At 55.0% G+C, this 25,813-nt stretch overlaps 1 protein-coding gene across 1 annotated transcript; it reads left to right on the top strand.

Annotated features, from left to right (window-relative positions):
* Nucleotides 1–1,767: 1,767 nt before the first annotated feature.
* Nucleotides 1,768–25,344, top strand: SLCO2A1 (solute carrier organic anion transporter family member 2A1). Its single transcript, XM_069024975.1, has 14 exons — nucleotides 1,768–2,040; nucleotides 12,596–12,733; nucleotides 14,609–14,771; nucleotides 16,782–16,997; nucleotides 18,057–18,155; nucleotides 19,746–19,873; nucleotides 20,890–20,971; nucleotides 21,837–22,001; nucleotides 22,294–22,483; nucleotides 23,505–23,664; nucleotides 24,001–24,164; nucleotides 24,298–24,362; nucleotides 24,470–24,590; nucleotides 24,690–25,344. The coding sequence occupies exons 1-14, from the start codon at nucleotides 1,951–1,953 to the stop codon at nucleotides 24,808–24,810; spliced, it is 1,902 nt and encodes a 633-aa protein (XP_068881076.1). The 5' UTR covers nucleotides 1,768–1,950; the 3' UTR covers nucleotides 24,811–25,344.
* The last annotated feature ends 469 nt before the right edge of the window (nucleotides 25,345–25,813 follow it).

The following is a 25,813-nucleotide window of genomic DNA, read 5'->3' on the forward strand; positions in this document are numbered from 1 at the left end:
TGGAGAGATGGGTTGGTGCGGGGCTTGGCAGTGCTGGGGGAAGAGTTGGACTCCGTGGTCTTAGAGGGCTTTTCCCATCTAAACATTTCCAGTGGGGCAGCAACATCCAGCCCCCAGAATTGTTCACCAGAGGCAGATGCAGAGAGTCCCAATTCCCTTTTGACCCACCAGAGCCTTTTGCCTCCCCTTGTGGGTGTCCCCAACCCCCTTCCATGTCCAACCCCATGCATGGCACAGGGCATCAGGGCAGGGGTGTTTTCCTGCTGCCAGGCCAGGCTCAGACTTGTTGGGCATCTTCCCCACCATGTTTTGCTGTATGGAGACAAATTAGTGGGGAAAAGCTGGAGTCAGTGGCCAGAACAGCTGCTGTGTGGAGGGGTTGTTATGACAAAGTCAGCGTCACGGCTGCTGCAGAATAAACGGAGAGACGGGGCCGGTAGGGAGCGGGTCAGGCACTGCCTGAAAAACTGGGTCAGTAGCACGCTGGGATTCTGGGGAGGATGGGAGAGGAGCAGAGATGTTGGTTTGCTTGAGCTTTTCTCTCGGTAAGGCTGAAACTTCCATATCTTGCCATGGAATGTTGGGTAAAAGGGCTTGGCTGACTCTGACGGGGAAAAAAGGGTCTCTTCACGCCATGTCCTGGCCCCAGATCTGGCAAATTTGGGGATGGGTGTGGAAAAAGAGAGCTGGAAAATAAGATGCTTCTTTTGCCACCCCCAAGGCGAGTGACACCCACCTGTCCTGGGACAGGGCTCCGAAACTGGGCAGCCGAAATGAGCTCTTTTTATCTCAGCAGTCCTGATTGTCGCACTGCCCTAGGCAGGCTCACATCCCGAGGGTCCTCGCCCGGGGGCCGTGCTGCGGGAGGGTGCGGGCGAGGCCGGAGGACGGCAGCGCCCGGGAAGCCGCTTCCCACGGGTTCCAGGCACCCTCTCGTGGTGAGCGCCCACGGCCGGATCCCGCTGGGACCGGGGGTGCCACCGAGAGGGGCTCGGCTCCTTGGAACCACACACAGAGACCCGCCAGCCCTCGAACCACGCCGGGAGCTGGGATTTATTTCTCCAGCCTCAGGACAGCCCGGGGTGGGCTCCACTGTCTCGCGTGGGGTCCCCCTGCTCTCCCCACCTGCTTTACGCAGGGAAAGCGATAATGCGGACAAAACCCTTGAAGCTGGTTTCTCCTCCGGCTGGATCAACCTGCCCTTCTCCTTCTGACGCGTTTCCCCCTGAGAGGAGCTTGCAAAATAAATCAGTGCTTTGCATAAACAGAGCCCCGAGAGGTGTTGGTGAAAGGAACAGCGCTCGGGATCTTCACGAATGCAGCTTATTCTATGAAAACAAACACAGAAGGATTTCTTTCCCTCCAAAACCCCTCGGCCCAGGGAAGGATTTCTCCATCTGGCCACTCAGTTTCCCCCTCCCACCACCTGGGAGCCAAATCTCAGCTGCTGAAAGGTGCCTCCCCTTCCTCTCGCCCCTTCAGGGGGCCTTTGAATTAAAATCCCAGTCGTTTTCCCTGCGGGAAAATTCCGGCTGCCAACGCCGTTCCCTTGTCCAGCCACGTCCTGCAGCCTGGCACATGAGCCCAGCGGCGGCTCGGGGTGTCCCCACGGGTGGGCAGAGCATTGTCACACCCCCAGAGCCCCCCACTCCCGAAGGGTCCGGGGCTGGCCCAGCCCTCGCTCCCACCTGCTCCCTGCGCGCTGCCTTGGCTTCCTGCGGCTTTAAAGTTCCCTCGGTGCACAAAGCAAAAGAGGGAGGAGAAAGCGTTTCATCATCGCTCCCGGGAGCCGACTTATAAGAACTTGACGCTCCCGCTGCCTGGCTCACTCGCAGCCTTGGAGGGATTTCGGCACAGTCCGTGCGGGCTTGCGGGCGCCGGGACGGGCAGGAGAGCGGCGGGAGCCCACGCGCAGCCCAGCAATTCCGGGCTCCCCGGGAAGCCCTCGCGATGGGAGTCCACCCTGAAGTCGGCAAATCCCCAGCTGACATCACCAAGAGCTCCAGCACCTGCTCCAGGAGTATCTTCTGCAACATCAAAGTAAGGATGGGAGCCGGCAGGGATGCTCGCGGGGAGGGAGGGGGATTCCTGCCCGCAGAGGGGCCCCAGCCCACCCCACGCATCCCCACGTCCCTCGCACGCACCGCGGGTGGAACGAAGGGTGTTTGATGATGCAGAATTTGAACATCAGCTCCTGGGGCAGCCCTGGGTAATCCCGCCCTGCTCGGTGCCCGGGCAGGGCCGGGGGGGCTCTGTGGGTTCGCAGTGATGCCCTACACGGCACGTGGGTTTTTCACCCCATGGAGCAGCTCTCCGTGAGCTTCCCCACAGCGTCTGGTACACGGTGTGCTGCTGCTTGGGGAATGATTAACCACATCCTGGTGCGAAAAGAAAACACTGCCCTAGAATAACACGGGCTTGCTTTAAAAACTTGGGCGAGCAAGGTTTTTGAGTGGCAGAAACAAAAGCTCGGTGGGTTGAAGCGGGTTTTCCGGTGCTGCCTGCCCCGTTCCTCACCTGCTGTCACCTGAGAGCCGGCCCCTGCCTGAGCTCCAGGCTCCTGAGCTCAGTGCCTGTGTGAGAACGCCCCGCTCACCGCGGCCGTGGGTCACGTTTCACGCCCTGCCAGCCATCTGCCTTTACACCACCCCTCACCTGCCTTTTTTCCCCCCGCTCTTGGATGTGCACCGAGGCTGCTGCACGTGCTGGCTCCTGTCCCAGGGACATCCGCCTGGATGTCCCTGGAAGGGGGGGATTTCCATGCCTCACCTGGCAGCACTTCCACGCATCGGCACCCGGAGCAGCCAGGCGCAGTTTTTGGGAGGCTGCCGTGGGCAGAGCGGCTCCGGGGATGGGCGAGCGGCCACCGGCGGGCAGGGCCCCCTCGTGCCGGTGCTGCCCAGGCCGGGCTGTGACTCCCCACCGGTGTTCCTGGATCCCAGCGTGTGTCCTGTGCTTTGTCAGCGCTTCCCAGCCCGGGGTTTTCAGGATGTGTGGCCGTGGATGAGGTGTCGTGGTCGGGATGGATTTGGGGTTTGTTTGCCGTCGAGCTTCCTTCACCCTGCATGAAGGACGGGGCTGCCCGCTCCTCCCTGGACTGTGCTGGGGTTCTGTGGGAATGCTGAAGGTGCCATGGGGCTGCTCCCAAGCGGCTGCTCCTCCTGAGAGCTCCCAGGGCTGGAGGCATCATCCCAGATGATGTCTCCCAGTCCTATACCCCTGAAGGTCCCCACTGCCCAGGCTGGGCTATTCCAGCAGGCGACTTGATGGCACTTTTTGGGTGTGGGCTCCAGGAGAAAGAGCTTGAGATTACCCTGGGTGATTTGGGGCTGCCTCTGGGCTGCACTGATGTTCCTCTGGAGGGGACTGCTGACCTGTCCCTTGCTCTGCTGGAGGTGCAAAATGCATCCCCACCCCCCTCCAGGCTACTGCAGTAATGACCATGACTTGGGGTGAGTAAAGTCACCCAAAATCAGAGCCCGTCTTGCAATTCATTCTCTTTCCTGGAAACTGGCAGCATGGAAAAATAGCCTGGAGTGAAAAAACATTGCCAACCCCTCTTGCAGGATGTCAAACTTTCGGATTAAGAAACAAAAGCCCCAACAAATAAATGCTACTCCATCTGTTCACCCCATAGGCAGCCACAGGGTGTGGGATGTGGGTGCCCCAGAGTCAGGCTGGGTGCTCAGCACCCCACATGCCCCAGGGCACTTGGATGGGACCTTTTAGGGGCATCTGGCCAAGGACAGATGACTCGGGGGTGTCACTTTGCTGGTGGCAGGAAAACCGTGGCCTGAAGAAAAGCTTTCAAACTGCTTTTTAAACTTTTTGTTTTAAAACTTCTGGTTTGAAATTGTTTCTGATTTAAAAAGTCAACAGCCCAACAGCGGCACCGTGCAAGCACGTGAAGGAGCAGTTCAAGCTCTATCCAAGGAGCTCCTTGGCATCAGAAGGATGGTGTGCTCCATCTGGGATGGTGGGCAGTCAGGACACCCATCCCTCCAAGACATATTCTTGCTTTTAAGAGCAAATATATAAATTGACAGGCAACAAGATCCCCCACCCTTTCCTGACCTATTCGCTCTTCCTGTCCTGTGACATTTGCATTAGAAATAGATACATTAGCAAAAGAACTGCCTCAGGGTCAGAGAGCATCAGCCTGTGTGCAGTGTCAGTCCCCTCGGCCCCCAAAAATGAGTAGGACATCAAAGTGTCAGAGTGGAATTTCCAGGTTTGGGAGTTTTGGCATGAATGGTCATCAGCGGGCATGGCGTGGTCAGCACCTGGGTTTGAAGGGTTTGTAGCTCCTGTTTGTACAAGAAGCCACTGGTGCTGTGAATGATGGATTATAAAAAAGCCTCATCCAGCCCCAAATTTTATGGGAAGCTGCAGGCATCACCCCTCCCTCACCCCCCACCCAGAGCCATCAGATACAACATCCTCATACAGGCAATGGCAGTTTCTGCTGGGGACAATATTTCCAACACAACAGAATTCCCTACTTTTAACAGGCTTGGAAGGACATGACTAAGACTTGGAAGCCTTAATCACGAAGCTCATGTTTAATCCCCAAAGCCCACATGCTGGGATCATGTTCAGGGTGTCTTTTGCTGGGCTGGGGGCAAAATAACAAATTCTTTTGCCATGTAAACCATCTTGCCCCTCCATGTTCCCTGTGACAGGGACCACCACGCCCTGCACCAGACCCCATCTCTCTCGGCGTTTTCCAGAACTGGGCCCATCACCATTGACATTTGGAGGTGTGGGAACACAGTGATGCCAGGGATGGGCATCAGGGAGGGAAAAATCCTGCTGGAAAGGGGCAGTTTGAGGGATTCTATGGGGGCCTGAAGAGTGGGATGGGGATAGAGTCATGGGGACACTGCTCGGGATGCAGGAGCCGTGCAGCTGCGTTTCAGGAAGCAATTCCCTGCGGAAGTGGCCGTGGGCTCAGGTCCGTGTGGTTCCAGGTGCTCTCCTCTCCCTCTGGAGCCCGGCTGTGACAGGTCCATGTGGTGCTGAGGGAGTCACTCCCGGTCACACGTGGGTATTTACTGACGGTGGCACAGCCGGGCCCCGCCTGGCCCGGCCGGAGCGTGACGGCTGCCTGCCGTGCCTCACACCTGGAACGAGCCCAGCCACTGCTTCTGGTTTGAGTGCCAGCTGCTTCCACCCTGATCCCCCTGGAACAGGCAGAGCACAACACAAAAGGCCTTCAGGTTCTGCAGCTGGGGGGTTTTGGGGCTGCTGAGCTCTGACCTCGGCCAGAAACGTGGAGCATCCCGGTAACCCCACAGCGTTGGTGGAGATGGGGGTGATGGGGAGACATTTAGATGGGATACTGGGGAGAAATTGTTCTCTATGAGGGTGCTGAGGCCCTGGCACAGGGTGCCCAGAGCAGCTGTGGCTGCCTCTGGATCCCTGAAGTGTCCAAGGTCAGGTTGGACAGGGCCGGGAGCACTCTGGGATGGTGGAAGGTGTCCCTGCCCATGGCAGGGAGTGGAACAGGATGGGCTTTAAGGTCCCTTCCCACCCAAACCATTCTGGGGTTCTGTGGTTTCTGTGATGATTGGGGACATCCCCCTGCTGGGATGTTCACCAGAGCTCCCAGGGCTGTGCTGACTGGCACTGGGATTTGGGGGACTCACAGTTGTGCTGCTCAGCAAATGCAGGATGAGCCCGACCTTCAGGTGGATGCCAGCACCTGGTGGCACTGGGCACCGAGTGCCTCACAGCCTGAAGGGTTAAAACAGGTTTAAAAGGTGGAGGAGATGGTTGGGCCTTTTGATGCCCACACATGGCCAGGGACCCCATCAGTGTCCCCCAGTCCAGAGCCCCAACCATGTGATTTAAGCTCATGTTGGGCTTGATGATCTTGGAGGTCTTTTCCAACCTTAATGGTGCCATAATCCTATGTCCGTTTTCTGCTCTCAGACAACCACTGGAAAAGGATTATTTCACAGGAATTCTCTGTTTACAGGGCCTCAGATATTTTGGCTTCTTCGCCTTTACTGTCTCATTCGTGGTTTTGAACTATTTTAATTGATTTTGGGATCCCCAGAAAGATGACAAGGAGGAGAGCTTTATAAATATCTTTTGATTTAGAGGAGCTGGACTGGCTTCAGCTGGAAGCTGGAGAGCACAGAGGAGCAGTGTGAAAGTGTTGCGAGTGCAGGCAGGGGGAGGCTTTTTTTCCATGCCTGCAGACCGCCTGGCATGGAAAAGGAAACAGGAGGACAACAGAGAATTATTCTCACTTATGTCAGCCGGAGGTGATCCAGGGAGAGGTTTAAAAGTCTTAGGAGAGGTTTAAACTGGGTGTTGTACTGGGGCAGGGACAGGGAGGGGATGGAAGAGGGTAGGAGAGGGGACAACAAGGTCAGGAGGAGACTGTGGGCTCTCAGAGTGTGATAAGGCTTGAAAGCACCCCGGGGTGAAGGTGTTGGGAGCACACAGGGAGCAGTGGACAGGAGCAGGGAGCTCTCCCCTCCCTGGGGAGGCTGGATGTCTCCTGCAGAGGAAACGGGAGCCTGGCCTTGGGGTCTGAGGTCCCAACAGCAGCAGGGTAAGTTTTTTGTCCCTTCCTTCCAAGGGACTAAAGGAATTTGCTGAGGAGTGTATTCCAGAAGCCTGGAGATGTACCAGTTGTGGTCTCATATCCTGTTGGAAATGATTGTGAATTGCTTTGTTTAGCCAGAACAGGAGATTCATCAAGTCACAGATGTGGAGGCAGCGTGGCTGTAGGTTTGGAGAGGGAAACACTGAAAGGAGAAAGCCATGGCTGAACAGAGCCATTGATTCAAGCAAGAAAATCAAGGCAAAATTCCACTCCTGGGCTCTGTGCAGGCAGGCGGGGCGGGCTGGAGGAGAGTTTGTGGCAAAGACACAAGGAGGGTCCTTAGTGACATGAGGAGAAGGACCTGCAGTGACCAGGGCTGTCCAGCATTTGTGCTGATGGTGCTGGCACCAGACAGCACAGGTTGGGTTTGGATAGTCCAGCACTGTGTTTATGTCTGCTTTTGGTGGGATCAGCCTCCAGAAGGGAAGAACCACCTGGTCTTCACCAGCAACACCAGCAGTGGGATAAGGAAAAAGATGGGTTGGAAAGTTTAGTGGGATCAAGGTCTAGGAGACCTGAGACACGGTAATTTTATGAGGGGAGAGGTGGTTGGGTGCCCAAACACAAGCAAGGAGTGGTCAGTGTAGATAAGATTATTGGGAGCAGGACGGGACGTGACGCTGATAGGGAGCACGAGGCACGGCCGGCAGGGCGGGAGGAGTGTTTGCACACACTTCTGGGTCAGGCAAAACCCAGCCAGCCTGGACCTGCCCTCCAGGAAACCCTGATCGGATCCTGATGCCCCGGAACGAAAGGAGACCTTCGGGAAAGAATGAGGGAGTGAAGACCCAACCAACCCAACCTGCCCGAGGGAGGAAAGGCTGCTGGATGCCCGGCATCCTATTTTACAGGCAGTATTTTCTTGGGGAGTGTCACACGCTGAGGGTCTGTCTCAGCAGATATTGTCTGTCTCAGCAATCCTCCACAGCCAAAAACCTCCCTTCTGGGCAAAGCTGGGCTCACATGGGCCTCGCAAAGCCACCGGGATACAGTGCCAGGAAATCCTGTGTCTGTGTTTGTTGCAAAAAGAGCAAATATTGCCTTTGCACGTGACAGTCGGGGGGTGTAAAACGTGACAGGAGGCAGTTGTCATTCCAGCATGCTTCAGGAAATCCCTGATCAGGTTAATTTTTATATTCTTTTATTATTTGCAATAGAAATCCCACTTAGGAGCCAACGTCTGCCATCGGACCAGGCTCAGAGGTTCCAAAGGATGGGCTCTGTGCAGGGTATTTGGTTCCTTTCGTGCAAATGCTGTGCTTCTTTTCATCTTCCATGGTACTTTTTGATCTACAAATCCAGGCAGCTGCCCATAGGAAAGTGATGCCAAGGAGGGATGGATTTCCCCACACATCCCCACACTTCTCATTTCCAGCTGATACATTCCTTTTGGCGTGAGTGGCCTCAGCTGTCCTACTGGGGGAGGATCTCCCAGTGTAGTAAGTGTTGATGATACACAAACTCTAAAATAAACACCCTGTCTTCTCCCTATTAAAATTTTAGGGATATTCTTAATAATTCCTACAGTTCCCCCCTCCCTTTCCTATTCTTCTCTTGCAATCTCAGGAGATCGAAGTGGAGGGAGTCTCCAGAGGTGGGCAGGTTGGAGTCTCCTGCTTTGGGAGGAATGTTTCTTGATTTTGGGAGGAAAGTCTTCTGACTTTCCACTGAAGTCAAACAATTTTGCTTTGGACACAACTCCAACAGCACTCTGCGACAATGGAGCATCCTTACTCCTAGTCCTTCCCAAAGGTTTACTCCAGCCAGATTAATTTTGCTCTTGGCCATGTCCTACCTCGGTGTCTTCAGTCACCTGGGAGCACTTGGATAGGTTCTGTGAGGGTCTCCAGCTCTCCAGGCAGTCCTTGTGTCCATCTAATGAACAAAGCCCTGGCTCTTTCCATCCCCACTGCCATGGGAAGGATGCCGGCACGGAGATTAGCACAAGTGCCCGTCAGCATTTCCACCCTCTTTGTCTCCACCCAGGGCTGCCAAGGGGAAAACACTGAAAAATGAGGTGAGGGATGAATTTGGATATGAGCTGTGGAAACAGAGCCAGGAATTAACCCTTAACTCACTCCTTCAGGTAGAGCAATGGCCATGCCACATGCAGCAGGATCCTCCCAAACCCATGGTCCCTGCAGAGCAGAGCTGGCCTCCCGCCTGGAGGAGTCTTATCCTGACTCCTGGACATCCCTGGAGGCTCCATAGAGGTGGTTCACTCCTTTGAAATGAAACCTGAGTATTTGTTGGACACATCTCAGACGGAGCTTTAGGCCAGGATTGACCAAATCCTTTCCAGCTCCCATTGTCCAGAGCATGGAAGGACCAGTCCTCTCCCTTCCCTGCAGTGGGGTGGGTTTCTCTTCCTTTGGAAGAAGCACTACCCTGGGAGCTGCAGGTCCCCACGAGCTGGGTGGGGGGAGCAGCCCATCTCCCCCAGGAGTTCTCTTCCCTTCTAAACGCAGCTCCTTTTGGAAAGGAGTCGAGCGCCTTGTATAAACAGCCTGGAGTCAGGATTGCTCCAAAGGAAGCGTGGGGAGGATGACGAGGGGATTTTGGGGGGGATCCCACCCATTTTGTGGGTGCACGCCTTTGGCCTTCCTGTGCTGCTCCCTGCCTGTCTGCAATTGCTCCTTGCCTGCAGCTCCAAAAATACACCAGGCTCCCGTGGGAGCCTCCGCTCCGGAGGGTCAGCACTTGGGAGTGCCTCCGGCTCCTCAACCTCCCACCGTGCCTTCGCCTTCGTGTCGGCTTTGTGGCAGCGAAACCTCCCTGCAAGTGACCTTGGCTCTCCCCTAAGAGCCCCTTCTTGTCATCAGGGAAGATGGATTACGGCAGCTCCCTCCCCTCCCAGAGCTGCTTGGCGGGTGCACGGGGCAGCACAGCACATCTGGTGCAGCTGGAAGGGCCAGGCCAGGGCTGGTTTCCGTGCACCAACGGGCCGTGGGTGGTCAGCACGAACATGTGGGGATGGGAATGCGTGGGAAGAGGGATAGGGATGGGAGAGACCTGTGAGGGGACACAGGAGAGTGGTGCCCCTCATGTCTACCGGCCTCAGGGGGTACATGGGCTCCTTTCGGAGCCAAGTAAGGCCTTCTGCAAGTTTTTTGCACTCAGAGCCTTCAAGGTTTGTGATGTCCTGATTTTAATGAAAACTGAGTCTGCTGAATGCAGGGGAAGTCTTGAATCAGGCCTCATCTCACCTCCAGACACTTGGAGTGCGTCTGGAAAAGCCATGCTCCAGCTGCAGAACTCCTGGAGCAAAGGTTGTTTTGCCTTTCTCTGTTTTGGGTGGCAGCTTCCTCCCAAGGAAAAAAAATCACCCCTGCCCTTCCCCTCCCATTCTCTGGGCTCTGCACATCCGAGGGCTGAGGCTGCTGTGTGGTCTCAGGGTGGGATCACGTCCCTGGAGCATCCCTCTGGCTTTGCTGCCTTTCCGGTTAATCCTGCAGACGAGAGCTGGATTAGAAGGACCCATGGGCAGGGGGAAGCAGTCACACCCCAAGGTTTTCCTCTCCCTTCGCTGGTGCTCTCCAGCTGCATTTCTCCCACCTTGCCTTCCCTCCTGGCAGGCAGCCCCAGCATGGTCCCAGACATCATGGGGTCCAGGGCTCTGTTTTGACCATCCCAGGTTACCACCAAGGCATAAACACATCTCAGGCCATCTCCTGGTAGTTCTGCCTTTTCCTCCCTGCCCTCTCCATCCACAGCTTGTCCCTCTCCTCCCCTGCTGTGATTCCCATGGTCCTTCCATGCCTCCAACCCATCCATCTCCTGCCAACCCCCCAGCATTCCGGGGAGCCAGGCTGCCTCTCGTCCTCATCTTCCCTCCGTGCCAGCATCGTCTCTGTCCCCGACACTCCGTCTCCCCATCTGCCCTGGGATCGGGCTGACATTTGCTGCACTAAATTCGGCCTCAGTGATCCACCCTCTTCCCTCCCTGTTGGTAAACAGCTTTGCTTCTCTGGCTGACGCCTGGCTCCAGGAGAGCTCTGCTTCCAGCTGCTCTGCAGCTCGGGCGGTCCCGGACCGCTGCTGTTCAGCCGGCGCTTCCTTGCTCCAGTGGCTTCAGTAGAGTCTGGCCAGAGCCACAGGAACAAAAACTGATGTTCTCTGGGAACAAGATCCCCTCTCCAGTTCCCATCCTCGCAGGAGTCACCCCTCTGCTCCAGATCAGCCCATGGTGATTCCAGGTCAGGGCTGGGGAAGGTGGTGGAAGTTTCCACCCACAGGATTTTGTGCTGGGATGAGATTTCGAGTGTGCGAGCTGATAGTGGGAGGCTGGAGAGGTCATTCTGCTTCAAGAGTTTACTGGCAGATATTTCACTTCCACTTTGTCCCTGTCTGGGAGGATTTCCCACGTTACACCCCAAATTCCTGTCCTGCAACTTTTTGTCAGGGCAAAGTCCCAGCTTGGGACTTTGTCCTCTCCTGGTTATTGTGATGGCAATGCCATCCTGATGCCAGCCTGCCTGCCCTCACCCCTCCGAGATGTGGCTGGGGATTCCGTGATGGCAGCTTGTGCCTGTGATCCTTCTTTCCTCATTTTTTGGCGTGTTTGCCTTTCTCCATCATCTTCCCTGTGGTCTCCATGTTTTTCCAAGCCTGGCCTCACACTGCCAGGGCTCCATTTTCTCCTTCTCCTTCACCTCTATCCTCTTTTCTTCTGCTGTCTGTCAGCATCTCTCCCATCCCTTATGCTTCTAGATTCCCAGCCAGGTCTTCTGGCTGGATCTCTCCTCCCTTGCAGGAAAAGGTTCCCGAGAAACCACTTTCTTGCCCATCTTCTACCCAAGTTCTGCTACAATTGCCAGACCTGGCCCTGCATTGTCCTCTGCTCCCAAAACACAACTCCACCCACTTACGGAATTTGCATCCTCCAAGATGGGTGGACAATTTTGGTCTTTTTGGATTTTTTTTTATCCTTTAGTGGGTCAGGGCTACTGGGCGCTACTGCCCTTCCAAAAAAATACTCATAAGGACTGTTGCTGCTCTCCTGGCCAAGAACATCAGGAATTTGTCAGCCCTGCAGTACCTTTGATCCCCCATCCATCATCCCGCACTTCCCGACGTTATCTTTGAGGGACAGTCTTCCGGTATTCAGCAAATATTTGATTTCCTGTGAATCTAAATAAAAAGACCCTTCCCCCCCTCTTTTTTTTTTAATTGATTTTAAAATACTTTTGGCACCGTGTGGATGCATTCCTTTCCAAGAAAAATAAAGGAAAACTGTTCTGACTAAATATAGATCAAAAGACACTTGTGAGCTGCCTCTTGCATCCCTGGCTGAGAGCGCTCTCCTCTCACAGCCCACCCGGGCTCTTTCAACCAGATTTCTCCTTAAACTCTCTGTATTCCCTCCTCTGCCTCCACTCAGCTTGGCTCCTGGCTCAGCTCACTGCCCGGCTCAAGGGAAGATGCTGGCTTTGGAATACAACTTTGGAGCCTTCCAGTAGTGAGACCACGCTGTGTATATTTCATCCTCTCCCTCTGGGGTTTTAACGCCCTTTTTCGACTTTTTCTAGCAACACCCCTTGGAGCAGGTTCTGTTAATTGACTTTCCAGCTGAGTGAATCCCAGGCCACTCCATATCAGAGGTGCAGCCGTTGGCCAAAGCCAGCTGGAACACGCTCATGCAGGATGTGGTCGCCAGCAGTTACGCAGCAGCAGGGCACTGTGGTCTCATATGGCCTCAAGGGGTGTATGGAGAGGCTCACATTGGATATCAGGAAGAATTCATCACTGAAAGAGTGGTTAATTGTTGGAACAGGCTGCCCAGGGAAGTGGTGGAGTCACCATCCCTGGGAGTGTTCAAACAGCGAGTAGATGTGGCACTTCTCGATACGGTTTGGTGGGCATGGTGGTACTTGGTCAAAGGTTGGACCTGATGACCTTGGAGGTCTTTTCCAACCTTAGTGAGTCTGTGATTCCCACTGAGTCCTCACTGGGGTGGCACTCTTTGTTTGCCCACAGGTGTTTGTGCTGTGCCATGGGCTCCTCCAGCTCTCCCAGCTCCTCTACAGCGCTAATTTCAAGAGCAGCCTCACCACCATCGAGAAGCGCTTTGGGCTCTCCAGCCTCTCTTCAGGTTTCATCTCCAGCTTGCACGAGGTAACAGGGAGAGGAACACCCAAGGGGTGGCCAGGATGTGGGGGGCACCTTCCCAAAACAGGGTCTCAGGGCTGTCCACACCCAGGGCTTCCTCAGCCTCTGTGTGCTGGGAGGAGCAGCTGTGCTGTGCTCTGGGACACTTCCATCACACCTTGTTCTGCTCTGCCACGTCCAGGGAGGTGAATGGAGGGTCACGTGGTGGTGGCCCTTGCACAAGAGCTGACTTTCACTGGATGGAATCCCAGAATGGTTTAGGTTGGAAGGGACCTTAAAGCTCATCCCACCTCATTCCACCCCCTGCCATGGGCAGGGACACCTTCCACTATCGGCTCCAAGCCCCAATGTCCAGCCTGGCCTTGGACACTTCCAGGGATGGGGCAGCCACAGCTTCTCTGGGCAACCTGTGCCAGGGCCTCACCACCCTCACAGGGAACAATTCCTTCCCATCTAACCCTGCCCTCAAGCATATTGCTGAGCTGGCTGAGGATTTTCTCACAAACACTTTCCCATCAAGAAATCCCTTGGAATGAGTTTTCTTGTTCATATTTTCAGGAATTCTGTCCTTCCTAGCAGCTACTCAAGGCCTGGCAAAGGCCAGGAAAAGACCTGCTGACAGAGACTTTTTGGCTGGCACCAAGTGGCAGCAGACTTGTTTGTGAGCTCCCTGGTGAGCACATGGGATGCTCCATCAAGGAGCTGCACACTGGGAATCTTCCTGGATCCTTGGGGAAGTGGATGTCCAAGTCTTACCTCAACCAGCATGAACATTTGGGATTAAAAAGATGTCTCAGGGCCCACTGAGACTTCCTGCTGTCTGTGACTGTGGGAGCTGCCCTGCCTGTCCAGGACAACAATCTTACTGGGTTGGTGCCTGCAGCAATTCCAAGAACAAAAACCACAAAGAGACAAACAAGGGAGCCCACACAAGCATAAATACAAAGTTTTCTTAGCCATACATAGAATGGTTTGGGTTGGAAGGGACCTTTAAAGGCCATCTTTCCCAATGCCCTGCAATGAGCAGGGACAGCTTCAACATGCCAAAGTTAAAATGATGTTTAGCTTGTCCCGAGCTGTCAAAGCCCATGTAATGGAAATTTTGTGGTGTTCACCCACTCGCCTCAGGGAGCTGAGTGATTTCATGGCTTTTTAGATGGTGCTACCTTTGCAAATGTCCAGGGTCACAAATATTTGCAGTGAGCTGAACTTTGTAGCAGGGCTCATGTCTGCTTGGGTCACAGGAACGGAGGCACTATGTTTCATTCCTTGCTGTTTTTTGGAGGAATTTTCAGTTTATGCCATACTGGTCAATCTCTTCTCTCAGGGAAAAAGGGACAGGACAAGAGGAAGTGACCTCAAATTACCCCAGGGGAGGTTTAGTTCGTGTATGAGAGACAATTTCTTCACTGAAGGGCTGTCCAGCCCTGGCACAGCTGCCCGGGGCAGTGGTGGAGTCCCCATCCCTGGAGGGGTTTAACAGACGTGTGGATGTGGCACCTGGGGACGTGGGTCAGTGGTGGCCTTGGCAACCTGGGGGAATGGTTGGACTTGATGGTCTTAGAGGGTTTTTCCAACCTAAATGGTTCTGTGATGCCTGTGGGGTGGGGGACAGATGGGGGTGCTGAAAAAAGCCCCAGCCACATCACAGGGAAGCTGGGATGTCATTGTTGCCAACAAGGGACGCACAGAGGTGGCCGAGGCCAAGGAGTGACCCTCTGGCTGGAGATGAGAAGGGAGCACTGACACGCTGTGACCACACAGGGTGAGGGGACACCTCCTGATGAGAGACCTGTCCACCCACCTGGACACAGCCATAGGGGCTGGGTGTCCTCCTTGACGTCTTCTCACATTCTTCCCACTTCTCTGTGCCATTTCCAGATCGGCAACGTGGTGCTCATCATCTTCGTCAGCTACTTCGGCAGCCGAGTGCACCGCCCACGGGTGATCGGCGTGGGGGGGCTGCTGCTGGCCCTGGGGGCCTTCCTGGTGACCCTGCCCCACTTCCTGTCAGGACCCTACAAGTACACCACGCTCAGCACCGGTGAGTGCCACCAGCTGTGCCCGCACAGACCCAGACCCAGCTGCTCCAGGATGGGTTATGGGTGACTGCCCAAAGAAAGGGGGTGTTTCCAGGGCACACCCCATGTAAAGAGTGCTTGGAGGCAGAGGCTTAAGGTGGGCAGTTGCTGATGAAACCTCACGTCATTATAGCTTTGGAACCCCTTCTGGATGCAAAAATTACACCTGGGATTTCTTCTGCCTCTCCTGCATGTGTCATTCCAGCTGCTGTTATAGAATCATGGAATGGTTTGAGTTTGAAGGGACCTTAAAGACCATTTCATTCCACCCCCTGCCACGGGCAGGGACACCTTCCAATAGACCAGGTTGCTCCAAGTCCGTCCTTGAACACTTCCAGGGATGGGGCAGCCACAGCTTCTCTGAGAGAGAGTAGGTTTAGATTAGATCTTAGGAAGAAAATCTTCCCTGTGAGGGTGTGGAAGCCCTGGCACAGGTTGCCCAGAGAAGCTGGGGCTGCCCCTGGATCCCTGGAAGTGTCCAAGGCCAGGCTGGACACTGGGGCTTGGAGCAACCTGGGCTAGTGGGAGGTGTCCCTGCCCGTGGCAGGTGTGGGATGGGATGGGATGGGATGGGATGGGATGGGATGGGATGGGATGGGATGGGATGGGATGGGCTTTAAGGTCCCTTCCAACCCAAACTATTCCAGCATTCTGTGATAAAGCAAAGCTCCCCTGTCCCCAGGGACTATCCTGCTCCAGCCAGGATCCTTAGGATCCACTCCAAGGAAGGCTGCTGCTTTAACTGGGAAGGTTTGGGAACAAGTTTGCACATATAATGACAGCTCTATTTCTCCATGGAATGAGCAGAAGAATCTGCAGCACTTACCACAAGGCTGACTTTGGTCTTTCCAAAGTGGTTTGGTCCCTAAATCCTCAGAATGCTGATGAGCCTCAGGCTCTGTGGGGATGGCCACCTCTGAAATGCAGCTCTCTGCTTGTCCCCCTCCCATGATTTTTGAGTTTGGAGAGTAAATCAGGTATCAGATGCCAAGTTTTCCAGCAGCTTAAATTCATGCATCAGGCTATGGACAGGTCAGGATTTGGGACAGGGCCTGCTCTTACTGCAAAGGAAATGAGGAAGGAGCAGGTATCACCCTGCTCCCTGCCCAGAGTCGGGCTCCCTGTGTGGGTGAATAGGTACAACAACAAGGATCTGGACAGGAATTATGCATTGGTCAAGTAATGCTAGTGCCCCAACTGATCAGTGATAGGCTTGTGTACAGCCATGGAAGTACAACCAGAAACCACCGAAAAGGTTGAAGGAAAGTACCAAGAACTGTGTTTGACCCAAAAGTTCTGTACAGAGCACAATTCTTGCACAACACCTTTGCTGAACTGAACAGGATTAGAGGATAGACTGCAAAATCAGATGGACAGGGCAAAGATACTGACATTATGAGGATTGCCTGATGATGGAAAAGAACAAATTCAGTCTGTGAGCAGCCCCTGGTTGGAGTTTCCATGGCAGTCTGGAGCAGGGTGAAGACCCCCTGTGTCTGGGCTGTATGGAGAAGCAAGGCCCATGTTTTGGAAGGAGCTGGGCTGCTCTTGAGCCATGGGGGCAACAGAGATTCAGGGCAGGGTGTCCTGCTTAGGGCAGCCAGCTGACCCCAGAGGGCATCACTCCCTGTTCCCTGTTCCCTGTCCGGGTACCACAAGGGAACAAAGACCACAGACAGCAAAAACCAGCCATGGGTTAGGTCTGCCCTCATTAAACCCTCACTCCATGGCATGAACTCCTTAAAAGTTTGATTAAAATCACAGCCTGGTCGTTTGCTACCCTGACCTCAGTGTAAAACTCCAAAGGAAGGGCAGGGTGATGAGAACTGCTGAATAAAAATAGCAATCTATCCAAAATCCAGCAGTTTGTGCCTACTCAGTGAGTTTGGGAGATTCCTGCTCTTTGGGGATTTTGTGTGGGAGGAAGCAGGGGATGTGCCCAGTGTTGTAAGGGTCATTTTTCTCCCTTCCAGGTAACAAAAGCCAGGGGCAGGTTGAGCTGTGCTATGCAGAGAGTAGATTTGTGTGCCCAAACACCACCCAGGACCCCCAGAAGGAGGCCAGCAGCATGTGGGCCATGATGGTCATTGCCCAGCTGCTGGCTGGGATTGGGACCGTGCCCATCCAGCCCTTTGGGATATCCTACGTGGACGACTTCGCAGACACCAACAATTCCCCACTGTATGTTGGTAAGTGGGAGCGTTGCTGTGCATTGTGTTGTTTCATAGAATCCCAGGATGCTTCGTTGGGTTGGAAAGGACCTGAAAGCTCACCCAGTTCCACCCCCTGCCACAGACAAGGACACCTTCCATCAGTACCAGCTTGCTCCAAGCCCCAGCACCCTCGTCCTCCCTCTGCAGTGAGGGATCACCATTCCAAGGAATTGTCCCACTGATCCCTTAGAATTCCCAAATCTGTAAGGAAAATAAAGGAAGGGGGACTGAAGGAACCTGAAAGGTTCTGAAGAGAAAGGAAAGCGGGGCTGGTGTGTTGTTTATAATGCAGGTGGTCCCTTTAGGGCTGTGGGGATGTCTGTCAGAGTGAATGGCTCCAGGGGGTCTGCCTCAACACAGCAAAAATTCCATCTCCCTAAGGCCTGTTTCATTCTGTGGCTGATGCAGCTCAAGCTCTCCATCTCCTTTTAAACTTCTTGAGAAGGTTGTGCAAAGAGTTTCCTTCAAGGAGGGAACTTGGATCCTGTCATTGCAAACAAGTCAAAAGGAAACGTTCTGACCTTGTGGGTTATCTATTTCAGAATGGGAGGGTTCAGCTGCACCCAGGGCTGTCTGGTGGCCTTTTTGCCCTCTGAATCTTTCACCTCTCCTGATGTTTGCAGCAACTGTTTTTCCTTGGATCTGAGGATGAGGATGGGTTTGTTTCCTTGGCATCCTAGAAGAAATGAAGGTCTCAATCACCTTCATTGGATGCTCCCTGGGGTTCACGAATATCATGAATATTCACGATGTAGCTGACAACCTGTACTGGGCCAGCAGAGCCTTGATGGCAGCAGAGCAGAGGGACTGTTTCCACAGGCAGCTGCCTTCCCCCTCCTGTTGCTGTCACACACACACCACCTTCAGTGCGGGGGCAGCGGGGACCTTCTCACCACCTGCAGCCTGATGAAGGGTGGTTTCTCCCTTCTGTGTGTTGTGCCACCATTCCTGCCTCTCCTGGGAAGACAGAAGCCATATCTGCATGGCAACTGCCACTCCCTGCTCACAAGGGCTCTCTCTGCTCCCTTTTCCCAGCCATCCTCTTTGCCATCGCCGTGTTCGGCCCTGCCTTTGGATACCTGCTGGGGTCCGTGGTGCTGCGGCTCTTCGTGGATATCGGAAGGGTTGCCACTGGTGAGTATTGCTCAGGCAGCAGTCAGTGGTCCTAAAGACCCTCTGCGGGTCAGAAGGTCACTCTGAGATGAAAGGTGACAGAAGCCACCAGCCCTGTGACCCATAAAACCCACCGCCCCGGAAAGACCCGACCTGGAAAAGCACGCCCAGCATACTCCTCCACTCCACCACCCCATAAGGACAGATGCAGGTGGTCCTGACACCGCCACTGAAGCAGAGCCCTGGGGTAGGGACATTCCAATGCCCAGCTCATGGTGCTGCACTGGAGGTCACAGCTGGGGTCTGCCCACTGCCACCACACTGAGGAGGTATCCCACCATCCCAGCACGGTAGTGCAGAGGAGCAGGGAAATCTGAGGAATCCAGGGATGGAGAAGACAACCACAGAGCAACCACTGCCCTATGGATACACAGAGAACTTGAGTCTTCTCATCCTCCTCCCCAGCACCCTCCACCAGCACCTGCAGAGAGAGGGGCTGAGCTGACGCCACCGCAGGGATAATTTGCTTTCTCCACAGCGTGTGCTTCTTATCTCTGGTAACTTAATCACTAAAGAATGCTCCCCAGCTCCATCATTAACGTGGCTTTTCCTGTGTTTCCTTAGAGAGATCAGAGCCTGCCTGACATTTTTGTCCGGTGCCTGATAAGAATAATAAATGAACGTGAGCAGGAAACGCCAAAAAGCCTTGGCCCACTCCCCGCGGCGGCAGACGGATTTAGCAGCCTCTGCCCGGTCGCTCCATGATGATGTCCAAGCCCCAGAGTGGAGTGGTCCTGTTTGGGGAAGTGGGATGATTGTTCCAGTGGGGTGTGGGCTCCTCTCCTGTCACACCCTGGCACGGAGCTCCCGCCCGGAGCCAGCTGCTGGTTCCTTCCCAGCCACCACATCCCGGCCGTGGGCAGCCCCAGGCCAAGCCAAGCAATCTATCAAACCTCCTGTGAGCATCACTTGGCCCAGCCAAAGGATGTGTGTGCTGGAGACAGAGAGGCTCTCACCTTCTCCTTTTTCCGGAGAAGGCGCCCAGAGTTTGGTCCACTCGGAAACCAGGAGCTTCTGCCAGCACAGGGCCTTCCTCCGGTCCCTGCAAGCAAAGAGTGACCAAGCCTGGAACAATGGGAGAGCAACTTTTTCCAGGAGTGCCGTTTCCCAGTCCCTGTCTTGGCTCAGCATCCCTGACAGGCAGCATGGTCCCACCCACTGTGCTCTCCAGGCAGAGGATGGAGTCAGGCCCCCCTAATCGCTGCCTCACTGGCTGGCTCGGGGGGTAGAGTCAAACCTGTGCCATCACTGTGCTCCCATGCTGACCAAATCCATCCTGCAGTCCCCTGGGAGGCTCGGTGCAGTTGGGATGAGTGGCGTTGCAGGGTCCTGGCCAGGGAAAACACAGGTCAAACACAACCAAGGCCGGTCTTGCAGCCAGCACAGGTGGGAGCTCCCACCTCCATCCATTTGCTCTTACATGCCAGTGGAGAGACCCTTGGGCTGTGCCCACGGGTACTCTTCATACTCCACCAGTCCATGTTTTCACGGAGATTTGTCCCTTTCACTCCTGGAGCTCTCACAGCGTGTCCTTGTGCCTTGCAATGACAGTGGACCTGACGCCGAGTGACCAGCGGTGGATCGGAGCCTGGTGGCTGGGGCTGCTCATCTCCTCGGGCTGCTTGGTGCTCACCTCCATCCCTTACTTCTTCTTCCCTCGGTACATGCTGAAAGGAGAGGTGAGACCTCATCTCCAGAGGCTGGAACATCCTGGAGCCAGGGATGTGCTCAGGGAGGGAACACCTGTCCCCAGAGGAGAGGGGTGGGAGGGAGGGAGGGAGTCCAGCAACCCTTTCCCGTTAAAACAAAATTTAAAAGATGGAAAATAATTAGCATGTATCCTTTTGGTGTTTTCAAAGCCAAGCCCCGCTGGTTTTGTTACAAAAAGACTTTAGTTCTGTTTTGAAATTGTTTACTCATCGATTCTTTAAAGGTAAAATCAAACCCAAAATATTTCACAGTTACGGCTAAAGGACTCCCCAGACTTGAGCTGAGCTGTGTCCAACTTTCATTTTCAGACTTTTTGCAGAATTAAAAGGGAGGTCTTTTGTCAGGATTCAGGATAGAAAAGATTTCCAAGTTCTGAAAACCTCCCAACAACAAGCTGTTGTCTTGCTGCTCTGCTCAGGGGCTGCAGTAATATTTGAGATAATCCACCCCTTTAATCACAGAATCCTGGAATGGTTTGGGTTGGAAGCACCTTAAAGCTCATCCTGTTCCACCCCTGCTGTGGGCAGGGACACCTTCCACTATCCCAGGCTGCTCCAAGCCCCATCCAACCTGGCCTTGGACACTGCCAGGGATGGGGCAGCCACAGCTTCTCTGGATACCCTGTGCCAGGGCCTCAGAACCCCAAGAATTTCTCCCCAACATCCCAACATCCTAATGGCAGTGGGAAGCCATTCCCCCTTGTCCCGGCACTCCAGGCCCTTGTCCAAAGTCCCTCTCCAGCTCTTGGAGCTCCTTTAGGCCCTGGAAGGGGCTCTCCCCAGAGCCTTCTCTTCTCCAGGTGAGCACCCCTGGCTCTCCCAGCCGGGAGAAGTGCTCAGGGCACACGGGATGGGGCTTTGCTGTAATTGTCAGGCTTGGCTGCAGGTCAAAGGCCCCTGGGACAGACCCTGCCCCTCCTGAGCCCCCCTGTGCCAGGACAGTGCCAGCCCTTCTCACCACAGGCTGCTGCTCTCTCCCCTCTCAGGAGCGGAACACAGAGGCTGGGATGCTCAGGAAGATGGAGGCAGGGGCGGCTGAAGAGACCTCCCTGCTGGAGTTTATAAAAAGTAAAGTGCTGGTGGGTCCAGGCGAGGGTGGATGGGGATGCTAGGCCGTGTTGGGTGGGTGGGGACCACCATGCCAGCAGATTCACACCAAGTTTGGGAGTCCAGCACCGTGTGTGGACCAGCTCCGGCACCACGAGAGCCTAAGGACCACAGGAAGGTGGGCACGGCCTCCCTCTGGCTACAGACCTCTTGAGGCCCCTCTTCTGTGGGGCCTGAATTGTTTCCAAATTTTGCTTTGAGGACCTTAAAAGAAAAGGGTCGCTGGGAGGGTTAACCCCAGCTCTGGGAGCAGGCACGGGGCTGCCGGCGCCACCAGCTCCTCAACGAGGTCACCCCACTGCAGCTGACACTGTTTATGTGGAGCCGAGACAGGCTTGAGAGGGATGTCACTGCTCAGGGACCAGATTAATGACTCTTCTAGCTCCAGGAGGATTTCTTCCCAGATAAAGCCCCTCCCTCCTTGCCTCTTCCTCCACTGCAATCATATCCTGGAGCTGCCAGTTCCCTCTTCTCCTCTCTTTGGGCTTTAATGGATGCTGGCTCTCCACCACTCTCTGCTAATTAGAAAACTCATAAGAGACTAAATAAACAGAGCTGCTCCCAGGGTCCATCTGCCTCTGCTGACAGGGCTGGAGGACACAATGTCCCACCAGGAAAACACATCCATGGTCCTGCCAGCTGCTGGGACACACTGGGGTGTCTCCCCTCCTGCTTTCCCATGCCCGCAGACATCTCCACTAGATGGTCATCATCCCACAGACATCCTTACTGGGAACAGGCTAAGGATGGGGGTTTCTGCCTGGTACAAATCGCTGACGTGAGGATCACACAGCTGAAAGACATTTTTCCTGCGGTTTTCCTGTAGGATTCCCAAAGATCTTCCTCAGGCTGCTGCTGAACCCCCTCTTCATCCTCCTGGTGCTGGCTCAGTGCAGCTTCTCCTCCGTCATTGCGGGTCTGGCCACCTTCCTCAACAAATTCCTGGAGAAGCAGTATGGTGCCTCACCCTCCCACGCCAACTTCCTCATAGGTGAGCACGGATGGAGGCAAAAAATATCCATCAGCCCATATTCCCCAGGCTTTTTAAATCCTGGAGAGGAAGTCCCTGAAAGCTCATTTTTGGGTGAGACCTGGGGTTCACCTTGGGGTGGTCAGTGACTTTCCTGACCTGAGGTTCCCCATCTGCCTTGGGTTTGGGCTGTCTTGGACAACAGTTGGGTCTGTGGGTTCTCCCAACTCCTGTGAGTTCCAGAGAGCTGCCCCTTGCCCATGGAGGGGTTCTGGGCAGGCAGGACCCTCCTGATGGCTCCATTCCTCTGCAGGAGCTGTGAACCTGCCGGCAGCAGCACTCGGGATGCTCCTGGGAGGGATCATCATGAAGCGCTTCTGCTTCTCCCTGCGGGCCATCCCGCGCTTCGCCGTGGTGGTGCTCGTGTTCTCCATCCTCATCTGCCTGCCCCTTTTCTTCATGGGCTGCTCCACAGGGCACATCGAGGGCATCTACCACCCCAGGTAACGCAGGTGCTGCTCCCAGCTCCTTGCTTCTCCAGCTCTTATGCGTGGGGAGGGATACACACACTGGTGGAGAGGCACAAGACATCACCATGCTGCTGCTCGCTCCTTGATCCCGCTGCAGGGAGGAGATCAGGGTGCTTCACAGTCCAGAGAGCTCGGGAGGGCATTTATCCATGATTTTCTGGGCCAAACAAGCAGGGTGTAATTTTTCACTCTGGATTTTTAGGGGAAAATTAGTAATACTGTGTCCACCTCACCTCACATGCTCCCAGCGTTCCAGCTGGACATCACCTTTCTCTTCACCTCAGTGGGTATTTTTAGCTCTTACCATGACTTCTTAAGATAAAAATGACATTTTGACATGACCAAGGCTTGATGTTGAGTGCATGGAGCTCATTTCCCAGTGCACTGCCAGCAAGGAAGAGATTTCTGATGCCATCTCCCCACAGGAGGTGGAGCAGCCCCATCCCACGGTGCTCAAGGACAGCTCCCCAGTGCCACATTCCTGCAGGATTCAGGCTGTGTGACTCCAGCAGATGCACTCCTTGAGGGAGTGAGGGAAGACAGGGCAGATCACTGGGTTTGTGCTCTTCACAGTCATCAGGCTTGTTTGGGAACATGCCTGCTTTCAGTTTGTGTCCGTGTGGTGTTTCCAGCTGTTCGCACATCTGTTTGTGCAGCCCTGGATGGAGCCCAAATCCATTTCTCCAGGCCTTTGGCTGATTAATTTTCAGCTGGGGGAAAAAAAAAAAAAGGAAAAAGAGAGAAGAAAAGAAGCGTGTGAGTACTTGTTTGTAGACATAACATAATTGCTGTGACATTCACTGCACACTTCCAGAGGTACCTGCAGGGATCAGGGGCTGGCAGAAGGCCAGGCTGCTGCTGGCAGTGTCCCAGCCCAAACAGGAACAGGAAAACTGCTCAACTAGTAAAAGGGAATTTTTCTTTTTTTTTTTAATTCCTCCTGTCCTATTTCCTAATTTTTTTTCCCAATTTTTTCCCCCCTCCTTTCTGGCAGTACACCCAATTCCCAGCAGCAGGTTAAGGCACGGGTTGGGTGCCAGTGCTCCAAGCAGATCTTCCACCCGGTGTGCCGGGAAAACACCACGGAATACATCTCACCCTGCTTCGCTGGCTGCACCAACAGCACCATGAACCCCTCCAACCCCAAACAACCGGTGAGTAAAGCAAGTGCTTAGCAAAGCAGCCTTGCTGGGCACAGTGCAGTGATGCTGCAGGGATCCAACAAATGCAATAATGGGGTGCAACCTTTTCCACACGGCGTGCTGAGCCCCGGGAAGGTGCCACGGAGAATTGCTGTAATGCCCTGGGAGTCTGCTTGGAGGAACAGGGATGGTGGCAAATCCCATTACAGGATGCCACAGCTGTGCCCTAAAACTGGAGCTGGTGCTCTTGTCGGTGTCCTGCACAGGGATGTGGGAGGATGCGTCACGAGAAACCTGCTCCTGGCACTGGGAGCCTGACGTCTGTTTTGTTCCAAATGTTTCCAACAGATCTATCACAGCTGTTCCGTGAAAGGGAATGAGTTCTTCTCCACCTACACGGGCTCTTGTCCAGCCAGCTGCTCCCATATGCTCCTTCCTGCCATATTCCTCATCTCCTTTGCTGCCCTGGTCGCCTGCCTGTCCCACAACCCCCTGTACATGATGGTGTTACGGTGAGCAGGGTGTGAGCCAATGGGATGGTTCCCCACGTTGGGACCAACGGGATGCCTTAAACATGCAACCAGCCCAAGTCCTGGCCAAATCTAGCACCAGCAGCTCTGACCTCCCGTGGCTTCTCCCCTGCAGGGTGGTGAACCAGGACGAGAAGTCGTTCGCCATCGGAGTGCAGTTCTTACTAATGCGGCTGCTGGGTGAGTGCTCAGCTCTGAACGAGGCTGGGGGTTCGCTGGAGCCACTGCAGGAGGCACTGAACCTCCTCGGGAGCAGCACCTGACTCCATCCTCTCTCTCCCCGCCAGCCTGGCTGCCAGCCCCAGCCATGTTCGGAGCCCTCATCGACTCCTCCTGCATCTACTGGCAGCAGCAGTGCAGCCAGCGCCACTTCTGCGCCTACTACAACAACGACTTCCTCCGCAACAGGTACCCCGTGCCCCGGGCAGGGCAGGGCCCCAGCCCAGCCTGGGGCCGGCTGCAAGTGCCACCTCTGGACGTGGCATGACCCTCCTCTTCTCCCTGTAGATACCTGGGGCTGCAGGTGGGCTACAAGGTGGTGGGCACCGTGCTGCTCGCCCTCATCAGCTGGAAGGTGAAGAGGAGCAAGGAGTACAACGTGCAGGAGAAGGCGGCGGGGCTGGTGTAGCCCCCGAGGACTGACTCGCCCCCCCATCACCCACCGCCACGACCTTGTCTTGTTTGGGTTTGTTTTACCTCCCACGGGAGCGACTCCGCCTTCGCAGCTCCGAGCTCCTCTGCCGCAGCCCAGGTGCTCCCGGCGAGGGATGCTCCGGGCCGGCCCCATCCTGGGAATGGCTTCTCGCAGGGTCTCCAGCTGCGCTTGCCCGTCACCTTGGGGAGCGGGGGGAAGCCCCCGGGCAGCTGGAGCAGGAGGCACAGGGGGCTGGAACACACGGACCCGGACTAGTGCCTGCTGTGGGCGATGGTCCCGCTCCGGCGTGACATTCCCGGCCGGGAGGTGCCCTCACGGCTGGGACAGGAGCAGGGGAGGTGGCTGCCAGCCCGGAGGGGCTGCCTGGTGTCCCCCCACCCACAGCCCCCACAGAGGTCAGCAGGGACACCGCACACGTCTTGGGACAAGTCAGCACGAGGGGTTTATTGCAGAACATCTGGGGTTTGTTGCTCTTTTTATTTTTTAAATAAAGGTCACTTTTCCAACCGTGGTGCTTTCTTGGTCTTCTCCCAGCCAGCAAGAAAAGGCCATGGGGAGGCTGCAGGTCACAGCCTGGCCCATGCTGAGCACATTCCAGCTGGGAAGGGGGAAGAGATGGTGGCAGAGGGAGGAGGACATTCTTCTGCAGCTCCAGCGGTGATGGGGGAGGGCTGGTAGGGGCTACCCAGAGCTCAGGGCCCAGCAGAGGTGCCCTGTTTGCCGTGCCATGGAACCTGCCCGGCCCTGCCTGCATCTCCCTGGCACACAGGGTCTCTGGGCAGGGGGCTGCAGGCACAGCAGAAGGTTTTGACCTGAGGTCCTCATCCCCGACTGGTTTATTGGCACAGATCAGTTCTGGTATTCGGTTGCTTGAGCTGGTGCCTCAGAGGAGGGACCATGAACAAAGAAATGCCTGGCAATTAGAAAGTTTCATTCCCCCTCCCTCACAGTCCTGAGCAAGAGCCATAGCAGGGTC

The sequence above is a fragment of the Aphelocoma coerulescens genome, chromosome 9 (assembly GCF_041296385.1).
Source record: "Aphelocoma coerulescens isolate FSJ_1873_10779 chromosome 9, UR_Acoe_1.0, whole genome shotgun sequence".
Classification (NCBI taxonomy): domain Eukaryota; kingdom Metazoa; phylum Chordata; class Aves; order Passeriformes; family Corvidae; genus Aphelocoma; species Aphelocoma coerulescens.